At 59.3% G+C, this 16,790-nt stretch overlaps 1 protein-coding gene across 6 annotated transcripts in view; it reads right to left on the bottom strand.

Moving 5' to 3' along the window:
• Positions 1-13,734, bottom strand: part of EPHB2 (EPH receptor B2) — a 270,415-nt gene extending 256,681 nt beyond the window's left edge. For 4 of the 6 annotated variants that reach the window (XM_074975416.1, XM_074975418.1, XM_074975417.1 and 1 more), the window contains exon 1: positions 12,647-12,833. In XM_074975416.1, the coding sequence (XP_074831517.1) occupies positions 12,647-12,818 (172 nt within the window). In that variant the 5' untranslated portion in view covers positions 12,819-12,833. Of the gene's footprint in view, positions 1-12,646; positions 12,834-13,643 lie in introns of those variants that run through there. The other 2 variants (XM_074975421.1, XM_074975422.1) reach the window with 2 other exon arrangements.
• Positions 13,735-16,790: the final 3,056 nt, after the last annotated feature.

Genomic DNA, 16,790 nt, shown 5'->3' with positions numbered 1-16,790 from the left:
ACCTCAAACCCAGTCGGAGCAGGTGTGCACCCACGCTGCACTCTACAAAGTAAACAACAAACAATACAGCCGCCCCGGGGCCCTTGGAAAGCACAGCACACCCTGAGCCCCCCTCCCCCCATACACAATACAGCCCCCCCGAGGCGCTCTGACAACACAGCACACACTGACACACACCCCCTACCCCCTGGGCTCTTGGAAAGCAAGGCACATGCTGAGCCCTCCTCCCCCGTACTCAATACAGCCCCCAGGGTGACTGACAGCATGGCACGTGCTAACAAGAACCCCCCCCGGGTACCCAATACAGCCCCCTGGGGCGCACTGACAGCATAGCGCACGCACACACACACACACCCGTACCCAATACAGCCCCCCCCCCCCCCCCAGGGAGCTCAGAGCACAGCACACACTGACACACACACACACACCCCGTACCCAATACATCCCCCCCAGGGGCGTTCTGGCAGCACGGCACACATTGATTCCCCCCCCACACCCCCCGTATCCAATACGCCCCCCCATGCAACTGACAGCATGGCACATGCTGAGGTCCCATCCCCCCCCGTACCCAATAAAGCCCCCGGGGCAACTGACAGCATGGCATGCGCTGAGTCGTCCCCCCCCACCCCTCCCCCGGGTACCTAATACAGCCCCTGGGGGCACTCTGACAGTGCAGCACAATGCACACGTGCGCACACACACCCGTATCCAATACGGCCCCCTGGGGCGACTGACAGCATGGCACACCTGAGTGTGTTGTCTTCCCGCACCCCCCCAATACAGCCCCCTGGGGGTCTCTGGCAGCATAGCACATGCTGACACCACCGCCCCCCATACCCAATACAGTCCTTGGGTGCTCTGGCAGTAGAGGGCACAAAGACCTGGGCTGGGATGAGGAGCGAGGGGAGAGCCAGGGTGCAGATTGGGCAGGGGTGCACAAGTTGGGAGGGGGAAGAGCAGCATTTCAGTCCCCTGCTCCAGTACCATCAAGCACTTGGCCCTCTCTGCAGCTGAATCGAAGCCCAGGGACCTGTGGTCACAGGACCCCAACTCTGGCTACAAGCTGGACCTGGCCAGGCCCCAGGCCGAGTCCCTCCAACCTCACCATAGTGGGAACCCAGAGCTCTGCATAACAGAGACCCCTCCGCCAAGACGTGCTCCGTCCGTCCTCACTCTTCAGTGCCAGAGCTTGAGGGCTTGCACTGCTAAGCCCAGAGTGCCTATGTGGAGTTCAGGCTATAGCAAAGAGCAAGCTGTTCCCTGCAGCAGCCGCCTGGTGCTGGCAGCCTGCTCTGCACAGAGGGGTTTGTGCCATCTGCATGGGCACCCTAACTGCCGTGACACGGGGGCACAGCAACAGACATGAAATGCCTGGTGGACAGAGCACCCTCTTCCTGGTCCAGGTGGTTCCCCAGCCCTGCCAAGAGGGCAGAGATGGGCGCACAAAGCTTTGTGGAAAGGAGAGAAGCTGCAGCAGGTAGAGGGACCAGGACAGAAACCGCCTGACTTTATCCTGTTCTCTTGCCTCAGGGAAGTTGCTAGAAAGCAGATGTCTCCCCAGAGATGTTTCCTGGCAGCCAAGTGCTGCTCCTAGAGGAAGTGCTGAACGCAAGCCAGCAGCAATGCTGGTGATGCAGCCGGCTGCTCTCCAGGAACCAAGCTGGCAGCACTGGCAAGCTGGAAAGGCGGGAGTGGGGGAGTCCCCATCGGGAACCACCCTGATCTCCCAGGATCTCCATACGGGGACAGGCTGCACAGGCCAGGGCCCTGCTCCATTTACTAACAGACACTTTAAATACCTTGAGGATCTGGGCCAGACTCCTAACACCCAGTGCAACCAACAGAACCGAGGTGCCTAAATACCTGTGAGGACGTGGACCTCAGAGCCCAGCCAAAGCTCACAGAAGGCAATGCAGAGACTCGGGTTGACCTCTGTGGCTTTGGATCAGATGCTGTGTGTATTTGCTGGTGAGATTCAGAGATGAATGCGGGGGGTGGGGGTGGGGGGGGGGGTTTCGTTCTCTGTGGATCTGAGCAGCACCAAGGGCAGGGCAAAGGGGGGGAGCAGGATCACTGCTTCAGCCTCACACCTTGCCCAGCGCCAGAGCAGGCCAACTCTGGTTCCTCACACTAGGCCTGTAGTGGACCCAGAACTACCCAGGAACTGGGTGGTGGCTAGGAGAGTCAGCAAGGCCTAGGGACAGACATGGGGCTGGGCCCCAGGAGCTCCTGGCTTCTACTCCTGTCTGCTATTGATAACCGTGATAACTGGACAGTTGGGGATCACCATGTGAAATGGAGACATTGACTCACATGCAGGGCTGGGAGGCCTCAAGCGCTTCAGGTCCATCAAGCAAAACCCCCCCTGGGAAGGAGGCAGAGCTTCCTTGGGAGCCATCCCCAGGCTGGAACAAACACCCCCAGGAACCAAGGCCCACCCCAACCTGCCCCCCTCCCACCTGGGCACCTCTCTGACTTGCCTTTGCTGACTAAACACAGAGCAGCATGGACATGAGAACCCCCAAATCCACCAAACCAAACCACTCCCACTCCAAATCACGATTTGAGGACTTCAATAGCTCAGACATAGGTGAGAGGGGTCTTTCGCAGGAATGGTGCATGAAATTCTGTGGCCTGCGTTGTGCAGGAGGTCAGACTAGATGATCATAATGGTCCCTTCTGACCTAAATATCTATGAATCTATGCATCTATGAGAGGGAACGGACATTAGTCACATCTGCTCCACGACCGGAGGGTACCCAGATACTAGAGTCATGAGGATGGGAATGAGGCTGTGTAGAAGAGACCCAAACAGAAACGTCTAGTCCTAACCCAAGGGTGGTGTGGCAGCTTATGGCAATGCAGGGGATGCCCTGGGTGGCCCCTGCACTCCTGGATGTTCCCAGCTGGCCTATGACACAGTAACGTGTCAGAACGTTTCAGATCGATAGCAAGCTGCCTCCCCTCCTCCCACAGAATGCCTCCGCCCTTCCGCTTCTATGGGGAAGCCAAAATGCAGGTGACCTTCCTGGGGGGACGGCCCAGGTCTGCCATGATAAGCTCCCCTCCAGCTTTTCCTTTTCAATTGGTTAAAGCCGTTGGTTAAAGCCATTCATAGATCTCACTTTTGGAAAGGGGTGCCTTCCCCCAGCCCCGAGATCAGTACCCCACTCGGCACGCAGATCTGGGGAGACTGGAGGCAGTGCTGGGAATCTTCTGACACATCCAGAGAAGGAGACAGTGGAGCAGGAAGCAGACCCCAGCAATTTTAACAGAGCAGCAATGAAGCTCCTTCCAGCATCCTGGACACTGTTGTCCTCGCTCTGTTCGGTCACAGGAGGCTGGGATGGCGCAAGACGACACAGCAGGAGAACTGGGTCAGATCTCCTGGGTTCTAATCCCCACGCTGTCCCGGCCTCCCTGCAGGCCGGGCAGCTCCCTGTGTCTTGGTTTCCCACCCGCACTGCAATACTAAGCTGGGGGAACAATGAGACAGACAGACACAGTCACAGTCAGCAAGGGAAAGGAAAAACAATGTGAGATGACCAGCAAACACAGTCTCCTGGGGGCCCCGTCACCCATGGGTGTGGAACCTGAGGGCCCCACAGGCCCTCCCTGTCTCCCAGGCAGCCCAGACGTACAGTACCTGGGACAGACAAGGCGTTAACCCCTTGTTCACTAGGAGCTGGCAGTGCCCAACACACAGGGGACCCATCCTGGCAGGGTGCTGTGGGCCTTCTGGGGAACGTATCATGGACATGCTTCTGAACCCTGGAGTGGTTTAATCAACCGATTGACTTGCCACAGAAATCCTCCTCTGGGCAGCGACCGAACTGGGAACCGCTGGCCAGCAGGGCTCAGAGCGCCGGCTGCTCTGTGACCTCAGCCACAGGGACACTGCTGGAGCCAGTGTTACACTGAACGTATTGGCTCCTTTCCTGGGATCTGGCTGCATTCAGGGTCCATGAGGCTGTTCTCTCCTCACAGCCAGCTATTCCCTGTGCCTGCTGCAGCCAGCCAGTCACTCCCTGATCTCCACCCCGACTGCCCCAGCTCAGCACAGCCCTTTGCTCTGCCTCTCCACTGCACTGTCTGGCAGGAGGGTCTGTATGGAGCCGGAGAACCCTCTCTACCGTGCTCATTACCTCATTCTCTGCCAGGCTTTCCCAACCCCCTCCCGCAGGCAGGGAGGGATAATCGGCTCAGACGTGAAAGGCTCCTCCGAGGCCTGGCTTGGTGCGTTCGGCACATCTTGATCTGCAGTGACCCCAGCAGGACGAGGCTCTGGCCATGCCCCAGCCCAGGCCCAGTATAAAGCTCCTGGAAATCAGCCTGCCACACCCCTGGAACTAGGGGTACCCAGGCAGCTGCTGGCAGGAGCAGCGACTTTGCCTGCTCAGAAGCCAAGTGGGAATACAGGGGCACAAAGCCCTCTGCATCCAACCCGACAGCCCCCCTCCCCTCCTTTGCTCCCACAGTCCCCTCTGTATGTGGGGGGGCGGGGGGGAGACGGACACATTGTCCTTGTACAAGAGTCTCATCTGAATCCACTGGGGATCTCTATGCAGAGATGACTCCTCTGCCGGAGGGACACGGGTATGCTCAGGTCCCAGTGTCCCCTCTTGCTTGATCTCTGTGCTCACTTGTGCCTTCCTGTCCCTGGGGCTGCATGGCCCTGCCTACAAAGACCCTCTCTTATGGAGCTCATGTGGCTGAAGAATAGCTGAAGCACACAGATGCCGGGCCACACCCTTTCCCAGGACCCAGCCCCATCAACCCAGAGCCCTCTCTACACGGGGGAAGAGTACAGAGCCACTCCCACGCACAGCCATTCTCCAGTGGGACAGACAGTGGCTTTGCAGGTGCATGATGCATTGTAACCATTAGCCTGGACCTCAGGAGGCAAGAGAACAGACCCAGCACTTCCAGTACCAGCTGCAGCGAGCTCAGGGGACTGCAAACATCCAGTTGACACTTGACATGCTCAGAGGCGAAGCATATCCACTGCCATACTATTAGGACACCTTCTGATTTGCATACTGCCCCTCTCCCAGTTGTTCCCCTGAGGATTATCACTATGAGAAGGGAGGTAAAGGGATCTGGGAGCACCCGGTGAGCCAAGCGGCTATGCTGGCAGCTCTGCTCTGCACACAAAGCCCACCCCAGCCTGGCAGGGCCCAAGGCACTCTCTTTAGATTAGAGACACCAGCAAAACAACCATGACAAAGGGAGAGTGTCCAAGAGAGCCCAGAGGGGGGCTCTGCTCTGTGACAGGCCCTCCCATGACAGCAGTCACCCCTGCAAGCACACAGACAGATGCCATGGCAATGGCAAGGTACAGTACAAGGAAACCCAACTCACCCTGGTTCTCTAGCACAGTAGTCTCCAAAGTGGGGTGCATGCACCCCAGGGGGTGCGCCAGAGGATCCCAGGGGATGCGCAGCAGGAGGAGTGCCGCCGGACAGCACTCCACCGTTTTTTTCCTTTGGCAGCAGCTCTGCACGCCTGCAGCCGGTCTTCCCCTCTTCTTGCTTCGGCGGCACGCCTGGGGCAAGTCTTCCCCTCTCCTTTCTTTCGCGGCACCGTGGGGGTGTGCGATCCAAAAACTTTGGAGACCACTGCTCTAGCACACTCCCCGGGGTTGCACCCAGCAGGGGGACTGAAGGAGCAGGGCTGCAGAGTCAATTGTCTGGTGATAAACACACCTGGTCGAAAAGCCGGGGGCATGGAAAACTCTGGTATTTGGAAATTCATTTTTGTCCTGAATCGGGACAAAAGGGCAAAAATATCAAAACGTTTGGTGGAACAGAAAGTTCTGAAAAATGTCCATTTGGAAACATCTACACGTTTCATTTTGGATCAGAGACTCAGATTTAAAGGTCAGAAGGGACCAACGGGATTATCTAGTCCGACCTCCTGTACATCACAGGCCACAGAACCTCGCCCATCCACTGCTGTAACAGACCCCTGACCGCTGGCTGAGTTGCTGGAGTCCTCAAATCATGGTTTAAAGACCTCAAGTTACAAAGAATTCACCATTTACACTAGTTGAAACCTGCAAGTGACCCATGCCCCATACTGCAGAGCAAGGCGAAAACCCCCCAGGGTCTCTGCCAATCTGATCCAGGGGGAAATTCCTTCCTGACCCAAAGTCTGGCGATCAGTTAGACCCGGAGCATGAGGGCAAGACCCAGCAAGCAGATACCTGGGAAAGAATTCCCAGTGTCAGGGAAAGGCTGCCAGGTGCCTTTCCCCACTGCCACCTTCCATCAGAGCCTTTCCCTGCAGTAGTAAAAACTCCAGTAGTGGGACACTACACAGCTAAAAGCAGGAGCATAGATGTGGCGGCACTGCTCAGGAACACAGAGAGCCCTGGAGGGTACATTGGCACAGGGTTCAGGTGTGTCTTCACCTCCTGGTCTACACTGTTATTTATACCCGTGCTACCATATATACTTTACATATCACTGGCGGGGGGGGGGGGGGGGGTGTCAAAAGGCAGCCAGCAGGAGCAGCATTCACTCCTGATGTGTTAAAGGCAGCACCTTGTTCATTCTCCTCTTGTGGTGAGACCCAAGCCAGCGACAGGGCAACCCTACACTGTATGGGTTCCTCATAGCTGGAAGCCCTCCCCATCCGAGTCCACTCTGTGCTCTCCCCGCAGATTGTAACTGTGCAAACCAGCCTGAGGCTCAGGAAAGAGCAGATACAAAAGCCGCAGCAAGAGATAACCCTAATAGAGGAGCTCCAGCACTCTACGTACTTACCTGGCCTTCCTCACCATATCCTCTGAGCACCTCACAATCGTCAGTGGAGTTTAATTTCACAATATCCCAAAGGGCATTACCCCCATTGAACAGACAGGAAGTGAGGCAGATTAAGAGACTCGCCCAAGGTCACCCAGAAAATCTGTGCCAGAGCAGGGAATTAATCCCAGGTCTCCCAGCCTCATGCCTTGTCTACTAGACCATCCACCCTACCAAGGAGGGAGGGGAGAAGTGTCAGCCTGGAAGGAATGCAGGCAGCCCAGCAGGGCCTCCATGTGCCAGACACCTAGGGAGGGCTGGCCTGGGATCACACGGCAATGAAGAGGATCAATCTCCACAGTAAAGGTGCTGACCCCAGCCAGACCCAGAGCCCATAACTCTCTCTCCCCAGGCAGACCCGATTTTGGAGGAGGCAGTGATGGAACTGTGATACTGGGGGGGGGGGAGGGGGGGCCTCTCCCTCCACACCTATTTCCGGGTGGTTCTAGCACTCAGTCCCGGAGTCCCAAGCGCCCACAGTTCAGCACAGGGTAGGAGCTGGATGGCCTGCACCTGGGCCCACAGGATCAGCGAAGGGAGGGCCCCGGCCTGCTGCAATCAGAGCCAATAGTGAAACTCCCACTGAGGCCCAGGCCCCCGAGGAGCCTGAAGAGAACGCTGGCACTAAGCAGGCACAAGGCCCCCTGAACCTCCTGCAGCCCCCCAGAGCCTTTCAACACGGCCTTACAGCAAGGCTGGGGAGCTATGAACTGAACCTTTCTGGAACCCCCACAAAAGTCTCCAAACAGGGCCTCCCCTGCCCCCAGTAGTTGCCATGGCCCCCCCACCCTTCCCCATTCAGCCACAGCTCCTGAAGGCCAGCAAGCCCTGGGGTTGATCCAGAAGCAGGCAGTATCAGAGAGCCTGTTTTCCCAAAAAATTCAGCCAGCTCAGATGAGCAGCACCCAGATGTTTGGGAATTCATCTGCAGTTGGCCTATTTCTGCTGCTGCCCTCCACAGTCCAGAGTGCCCCCTGGCTGTGACAGAGGACAGGGCATCCCAACCATGGCAGAATGCTCCATGAATGACCCCATTGCTCCCTGCCTCGGTCCTAGCACTGGCTCTGTGGATCAGTCCCTGCTGAAAATCTATTTCAGGATCCCCCAAGGGAAATGCGATTGAGGGACACAACAGGTCAGGACAGGAAAGTCACCAATTTCCTCCCCTCCCGCAGGATTTTCAATGTACCTCTGGCCTGGCTTACATGCAGCGTTTGTGCCAGCAGAGTGTCAGTCGGGGGTTGTGAATGTACCACTGACATAGGTTTGCCGGTATTATTCCCCTGTAGATGCAGTTTTACCGGTACAAAAGTGCCTCCCACTCGCAGAGCTATTCTTCTTTCTGTACAGGAATAGTGAGCCCACTGTAAGCACACTGATGCCACTACAGCCGGTATTACACAAGGGACTTGGTGATACCATCACTACACCAACACAGTGCAAGCATTTTATGTATTGCAGGGACAAGGCCTTTCGACACCTCGGCCTGGCCGAGCAGCACGCCAGGGCCTCACTGTGTTCACAGTCAGGCTCCCGCAAGCTGCTCCTAACCAGAACCCCAAGGTGCCCCCCCCCCTTAGTTCGCCACCCCTTCTGCCAAGCACGTGTAATGAGACATTATTGAATAGCCTTAGGCTGCGAACCAAGCCCTGTAGGACACCACTGGGAACACCCCATTGTGGATCATTCCCTACCGGCAACTGCAGTTGGAGATCGGTCGTTAGCACATTTTTAATCCATCTAATATGGGCTGCAATGATTTTATACATTTTGGGGAGGGGGGGAATGATTAATGTCTGACAGAGCTAAGTCCTTACAGAATTCTAAGTATATTCAGTCAACACAATTGCCTTTATCAACCAGACTTGTATCTTATCAAAGAATGATATCAAGGTGGTGTGACAAGACCTATTTTCCATGAAACCACGTGCACCAGCATTAATTATATTTCCATCTGTTGGCTTGTTAGTGGTGGAATTCTGGTGTTAGCTGTTCCACTGTTTTGCCCAGCATCGAGGTCAGACTAATAGTGCCCTGTCGTTACCCAGGTTATCCCATTTATTCGTTAACATTTTGTTCGAACAATACTGCATTTCTTCTACCCCTCTAAAACCTCTCAAGCACTGCAAGTTTTATTAAAAGTAAAAATCTAAGGTATGAAGAGCTCCTTGGCCAACTCTTTTAAACCTCTCAGGTTCAAGCTTTCTGGCCCTGCTGATTTTAAAAGGTGTAACTTGAGTAGATGCTGCTACTGAACATCCTTTTCGTTACCCTTGGAGAAGTATTTTTACATCACTGTACACAACTTGATCATCCAACTTGATTCGTAATAGAGGACAAATATTTATTGAACCCTTCTGCCTTTTCTGCACCATTATTGACAACACTATTTTTAGGATTCCTTTTGTTCCGGGTACATTTTGAACACACCTCCTTATTACCCTTAACTCTCTGACACAGATATGGGGAGGATCCCTTTTGCTTCTCTTATCAGCCGCCTGCACCCTCTCAGCTTCTGTTTTATATTCACTGCCATTCACCTCCCCTTTTTCCACACTGATTTATGTTTTATTGTTCTTTGCACATTTCCTTTAAGATTTAAAAAACAGCCTTTTTTTACAGCTGAGATACTGAGACTTTTGGAGCACCTAGTGAAGTGTTCTTAAACAACTCCTAATTCCCATACACACTTCCCAGTTTAAGTTTTTCTTCCCAACGATTTTGCTCATAATTATGCGTAGCTTTGGGGAATTAGCCCAAGTGTGTGTAAATACGGATACGTACATATCTATTACTGGTCGGTACAGCATTCTCTTTACTTTCAACAAAGGATCTCAAAGCACCTTACAACATCAATTAGTGAAGCCTCCCAGGATGGCAGTCTTATTATTTCACTCATTTAAAGATGGGGAAAACTGAGAGACAGAGGGGACAAGTGACCTCCTCAACATCACAGACCTGGGAATAGAACCCAGGAGTCTTGTCTCCGAGAAGATGATCCCCAATCTAACAACTAGACAACACTGTCTCCCATGAATAAGCCAAAGGTCTTGCCCTGCCTGGTGGAGAAAAAGGAAAAAACAGCCAGGAGTCTGTTGCAGCTGCGAAGGCAGCGGGGGAACATTTAGGGAGCAGGGGCTGAGGAGGTGTCACTCAGACATATGGTGGAGTGAGACGCCTGCCTAGCCTTCAGCGTAAGGAAGGACTCTTAACACTGATTTGCTGTGTCAGTAGATCTGGCACACATGCTTAGCCAACCTGCTAGAGCGGAGGCAAGTACCAGGGGGATCTACCAATAGCCCAGCTCGCACAAGGCAAGGGAGGCTAGAATGGATTAGACACAGGCACTGAAGCATAAATGTCTGAGCTTCTTCCTACACTGGCCAAGGCAGAGCCACAGCCTGACATGGCAGCTGCAGGACCAATCAGCATGCCAGGCTTACCACCTTGGAGAAGAGTGACTCAAGGAGGGAGGAGAGCACCACAGCACCCCGAGACAGCCGAGACAGCATTCAGCTTGGGGGCGGTAGTTCTGGGCTAGGCTTTGCTATCAGAGAGACAGAGACAGAGCCAGCCTGAGCTGGGGGTTGCTTGCATGAACATGATGCTGGGTCCCCCCTGATCTAGACTTAGTCCTGCCATGAGTGCAAGGGACTGGACTAGATGATCTCCCAAAGTCCCTTCCAATCCTACAATTTTAGGCATCACACAGAAGTAGTGTGGGACCATGGGCCGTGCCCAGGACTGCCCTAGCAGGCAATGGACATTATCCATCAGGGAGGGGGGCAGCTCAAGGGCATAATATGAGTGACTTACACCAACCTGGCATTCAGGTGGCGAGCACATGAGTGAAGCTGACCCATCCGGGGAGGCGGGGGGGCAAGGGGCTAGCAGCATGGAAAGCAGCTAGGCCTCTGGAGAGTGCAGCCTATGAGCTATCCATCTGAGAGCCCCCTCTTCCTGCGGCACATTTCCACTCTCCCCACTCCACTGAATGCCCAAGAGATGCAGCTTACATAGCACCAGTGCACACTCACACCTGCTGCGTGAGTCACTCACACCCAGCATGAGGCCCAGAGAGTCCAGTGGGAAACGCACTGACCCCAGTTTGCATTTGTCCCATTTTGACTCTGGCAACTGTGTTTCAGGCTCTAATGTCCAGCTGGTTTGTGACTCCCTCCCCTTGCTCCCCACTCTCCTCCCCTTCCCCCTCTCCCCTCTTTTCTTTCCAGCGCCCAACAGGCCTGAGTACAGCAGGACTTCCCTGTGCACGCCCTTCCCCCTACAGCCCTCCTCCTCCCGCTCCACACCCAGTACACCCCCACCAATGGCTCTCCATAATGTTAATGACTTTTTAAACTGACAGCACTCCCGCCTCTCCCCCCCAGTCTGGCAGTCTGGGGGCTGACCAGTAAGGAGCACTGCATTTGCTGACTGGAGCTTTGCAAAGCAAGGATGGGAGCTGCTGACCTGTGAGGTGCCACAGCCCACAGGAGCACCAGCCATGCCTCCAGGTGGAGAGAACAAGGCTCTTGCTACAGTAAATGGTAAAGGAGCGAGCGGCAGGGGCAGGATACTCAGCCCCAGCTCTGGTTTCATTTCCATGCTCCGGGCCGGTGCTGGCAGGGTCTCGGAGAGGAGCCTGAGACCAGGCCCAGCCCAATGACTTCAAGCCAGGCCCAGGATCATCTTTCCCAAAAAAGCTGCTTGTTTCCCTATTTCAAACCCACGTGAGCAAAGCCCCCTTGGGGAGGGCTGGGGGCCCTTCACTGCAAAAATGGAAAGACGCAGGCTCCTCGCTCAGGTGCAGGGGCTTGAGGGTGGGTGCCGACGGGCCACTGGACAGGCAGAGAGTGACACTAATGCACAGCTGGGGAAACGCTTGGACCAACGCGACTGGCCAAAGAACAGATCCGCCTCCCTGGTGGGGCAACATCTGCTGAGAGCCCCTGACCAGGACACACACACACTGTGGAGCACCCAGGGGAGTGCGTGTGGGGGAAATGTTAACGTGAGGCCAGTCAGACCCCAAAGCCGACAGCCTGGGTTCTGCATTGCCGGGCGATCCAGTTAACAGAGGAGAAAAGCCCCCCCGAGTCCAGCACGTTCTTGACTCCGCGCCCAGCCAGACGCTGCCACGGCACTGGGAAGTCGCCCATGTTATCTGGCGTTTCTGGCTCCTTCTAGAAAATGGAGAAGGAGCCCTATGGCCAGGCAGCGCCATGGTACATGGGGCTACCGATACCTAGCGCTGTCTGGGGGGCTGCATGGGGCTCTCCTCTGCCACAGAGAGGTGGCACTAGGAGGGTGGGGGCGGAGGTGTCAGCCCCAGCCCCCTCCCCTCCCATGGCTCTAGTCGCCTACGCAGCAGCCACTCCTGCTGTAGTCAGCAGTGTCGGGTCTGGCTGGCTTTGCAGGAATGCCGCTGTCAACCATCAATACTGCCATTTGATCAGGCCAGCCACCCGCCCTGGACACGGATGTTCCTACAGACACACTCATCTCCCTATAATTAAAAACATGCCGGGCTCCTCTGAATAGCACTGCTGGCTAGTGCTCTCCACTGCAACGTAAATAGTCCTGTTTGTGCCAAGCGTGCATATTGTAAATATCACTACGTATAGCTGGCCAACCCATGAGTCATTCCCCAAAACTCCGACTTAATCAACAGTGCCTCATCCCTAGCCCACACCAACGCAGAGCCGTGGGCCCCTTCCGGGCATTTGTCTTGACATCCAAACCCAGTGGCGTCCACACAAACCCATCCATCCGCCCAGCAGGGGATCCAGTCACCCCTTGCCTTGAAGGCAAGTTCCATTCGCTGCCCTCAAAGCTCTCACCAAGCCAGAGTCCAGCCGGAGATGGCGTGCTCCTCTCGGCCCCAGAGAGGGGAGCCCAGGGCTCCATGCAGTTGGTGCTTCCCTGGGCGACAGGGCCAGCTCTCTCCCAGCGCAGAGGGCGGTGTGAGGGCACGGATGGACAGGCGTGCGAGAAGGATGAATCCCACCGCATCCTGTGCCCAGACAGTGCCGCCGCAATGAGTCTCCCCCTGTCGGTCAGCATGTTCCAAACGCACCCACATTCCACAGGCTCCCTACCTGGCATCCAGCCTGCACGGCCTGGGGAGAACGCAGCCAGGAACATGTCGGCTGCGGGGAACACAGGGCTCCCGAAAGCCCATGCCAAGGGCTAACGTCAGGCTCCGGAAGCCAGGAAGGTGCCAGGGCCCACTACAGGCACATGCCAAACCCTCTCCGCCCGCCAGCGCCAGGAACCTTAAGCATCTCTCTGAGAGTGCACAGCCGCCACGCCGGGGCTGCCCGCCAAGCCAGGGGCAGCTAACGGGGGTGCCGGCAGAGGGCACAGCGCAGGCATCAGGCTGGCAATGCCACCCAAGGCACATGCCAGAAGCCGCTGCAGACGGCATGGGGAGAGGGGGACCTGTGTGCCCCACACGCCCACTCCGTCTCCACGCCATGTTCGGGAAGGTCCAGGCGTCACCAGCCAAGCCCGACAGCTGCAGCCCGGAGCCCCCGGACAGCGTCCCCGCACTGGCCAGCGGGATGCGGAGTCCTGGCCCCCCATCCCCTCCCCCCGCACTTCCACCGTTAGGCTGCAAACTTTGCATGGCCCCCAGGCTCCGGGGGCCCCGGCCAGGGGCTCGCGGCAGCGCTTCCCGGGGACCCGTCCCCGTGCCGCGGGGGGGGGGGGAAGGGGTGCGGCGCCGGCCCGGGGACGCGACGGCCCCTGCCCCCGGCAAAGGCGGCGGCTCCCCGCCATGCCTTCGCCTGCGCCGGCCGGGCGGCCCCCGCACACGAGCTCCGGGGCCGCATTTACCTTCCACGGCGGCGAGCGGCGGCAGCAGCAGCAGCAGGCAGCAGCCGGCCAGCAGCGCCATGGCGGGCGGGCGGGCGCGGGGCGGCGGCCGGGGCTAGCGGGGCAGCGGCCGCGGCTCCATGCGGCCAGCCCGGCCCCGCGCAGGCAGACACACGCGCCGCGCGCTCGCCGCCGAGTGAGCCATGGGGCGCGCGGAGCCGGCCCCGCTCCGCCAGGCTGGAGCGACCCACCGCCCGCGCCGCGCGGGGGAGCGCTCGCCGCCGCCCCGCCCCCGCGCCCCGCCGCGCCGGCCGGGCCGGGCGGGCGGCGCAGCCTGCGGCGGGCGGGGGCCGGGGGGCGGCGCGGGGCGGCCCGGCGGGCGAGCGGGGCCGGCGCCCCCCCGCCGCCAGTGGTATCTCCCGGCGCTGTCTGTCAGCCGCGGCCGGCGGGGCGGGGTCGCCCGTCACCTGCCGGGCCAGGGGAGCAGCGCCCCGGGATCGCTAGCTGGGCCCGGCCGGGGGTCACCTGCGCCCGCCCCGGGCTGTGCCCTGCGGGGGGTTACCTGCGCCCGCCCCGGGCTGTGCCCGGCAGTGGTAACCTGCACCCGCCCCGGGCTGTGCCCGGCTGGGGGTCACCTGCGCCCGCCCCGGGCTGTGCCCGGCTGGGGGTCACCTGCGCCCGCCCCGGGCTGTGCCCAGCCGGGGGTTACCTGCGCCCGCCCCGGGCTGTGCCCGGCGGGGGGGTTACCTGCGCCCGCCCCGGGCTGTGCCCTGCGGGGGGGTTACCTGCGCCCGCCCCGGGCTGTGCCCTGCGGGGGGGTTACCTGCGCCCGCCCCGGGCTGTGCCCTGCGGGGGGGTTACCTGCGCCCGCCCCGGGCTGTGCCCGGCGGGGGGGTTACCTGCGCCCGCCCTGGGCTGTGCCCGGCGGGGGGGTTACCTGCGCCAGCCCCGGGCTGTGCCCTGCGGGGGGGTTACCTGCGCCCGCCCCGGGCTGTGCCCGGCGGGGGGGTTACCTGCGCCCGCCCTGGGCTGTGCCCGGCGGGGGGGTTACCTGTGCCCGCCCCGGGCTGTGCCCGGCGGGGGTTACCTGCGCCCATCCCGGGATCGCCAGCTGGGCCCAGCGGAGGGTTACCTGCGCCAGCCCCAAGCTGTGCCCGGCGGGGGGGTTACCTGCGCCCGCCCCGGACTGTGCCCTGCGGGGGGGTTACCTGTGCCCGCCCCGGGCTGTGCCCGGCGGGGGGGTCACCTGCGCCCGCCCCGGGCTGTGCCCGGCCGGGGGTCACCTGCGCCCGCCCCGGGCTGTGCCCTGCGGGGGGGTTACCTGCGCCCGCCCCGGGCTGTGCCCGGCGGGGGGGTCACCTGCGCCTGTCCCGGAATCGCCAGCTGGGCCCGGCGGGGGTTACCTGCGCCCGCCCCTGGCTGTGCCCAGCAGCGGTAACCTGCGCCTGACCCGGGCTGTGCCCTGCGGGGGTTACCTGCGCCCGCACCGGGCTGTGCCCGGCTGGGGGTTACCTTCGCCCGCCCCGGGCTGTGCCCTGCCGGGGGTCACCTGCGCCCGCCCCGGGCTGTGCCCAGCCGGGGGTCAACTGCGCCCGCCCCGGGCTGTGCCCTGCGGGGGGGTTACCTGTGCCCACCCCGGGCTGTGCCCGGCGGGGTTACCTGCGCCCATCCCGGGATCGCCAGCTGGGCCCAGCGGGGGGTTACCTGCACCCGCCCCGAGCTGTGCCCGGCCGGGGGTTACCTGTGCCCGCCCTGGGCTGTGCCCAGCCGGGGGTTACCTGTGCCCGCCCTGGGCTGTGCCCGGCAGTGGTAACCTGCGCCCGACCAGGGCTGTGCCCGGCGGGGTTTACCTGCGCCTGTCCCGGAATCGCCAGCTGGGCCCGGCGGGGGTTTACCTGTGCCCACCCCGGGCTGTGCCCGCCGGGGGTTACCTGCTCCCGCCCTGGGCTGTGCCCGGCCGGGGGTTACCTGCGCCTGCCCCGGGCTGTGCCCGGCCGGGGGTTACCTGCGCCTGCCCCGGGCTGTGCCCGGCTGGGGGTTACCTTCGCCCGCCCCGGGCTGTGCCCTGCCGGGGGTTACCTGCGCCTGCTCCGGGCTGTGCCCAGCCGGGGGTTACCTGTGCCTGACCCAGGCTCCAGCCAGCTGGGTGTTAAACTGTCAGGTTGGTTACAGAGAATGTATGAAACAGCTTTCGGGTTTTGCATTACCCAGTGGTGCATTCAAGCTGGCAGTACTGGGCATGGCCCTGGCACAGGAATCCAGGCTCCTCTCTGAGTCAAGTGATGGTTCCTCTGTGGGTGATCTCCTGCCACTCAGCCACAAAGTCTCCTGCAGTGGGCACGTTGTCAGCCCCTGCCTGGGAAAGGGAGAGGTTCAAATGGAGCAATTTGCTTCTTATTGTGTGCTTTTACCACCCCTAATCTTTGCCAGCCTTCCCCAGCAGAGGGGCAAAAACCTGATAGTAAGAGTCAGATAAAACACAGGTGAATTGAGGGGGTGGCTAATTCCTGGCTCATCCCTCCCAAATCCAGGCTTGTCCCCCACCCTGTTGTTTTATTAGGTGTAGGGATATTAGTCCCAGTGGAGCATGCACAAGTGGGGCAGTGGTCCCATGCACAGCTGGGCCCTGCATCTCCAGTGCTGACTAGGGCTTCACATGGCTATAGGGCCTGACTCGCCTCCACTCACATCTGTGTCAATCAGGAGTGACTCCGCTGAAGGCAGTGGTGTAACTGAGATGCAAATCAGTGACCAAACTGGCTCTCAGTTGTGCCAGTGTAACTGTCTTAGGGTACTTCCTGCAGGCAGTGTACACTAATGGTCCAGACAGCAAAGCGCTCAAGAGCTGAGTTTGACCCCTTGCGTTCAGCATGGCCCAAAAGCTACTCCAGCCACGACAAACAGCATGTCCTGCACTATGCCGCAGCCTCACTCGCACCAGTGCAAAGTGGACTAACTCCACTGCTGTCCCAGCAGTTACCCTATATCTGCATGAATCTCCGTGTGAATGAGATCAGGATCTGGCCCCCTCTCTCCCTGGCGCCTTGGCCCTGGCCAACATCCCCCAGTGCAGTGGTTTCTGGTTCTGGCAAAACTATTCTAGCCTCTATGGCTCTGAGGGGTTCCTGCCCCACCCCTCCAGGTGAGCTGAGGTGCTGCAGGCCTGAA

This window comes from Natator depressus, chromosome 18 (assembly GCF_965152275.1).
Source record: "Natator depressus isolate rNatDep1 chromosome 18, rNatDep2.hap1, whole genome shotgun sequence".
NCBI classification, from domain to species: Eukaryota; Metazoa; Chordata; order Testudines; family Cheloniidae; genus Natator; species Natator depressus.
The sequence above is the reverse complement of the archived record's forward strand: the minus strand, read 5'-3'. Positions and strand labels throughout refer to the sequence as shown.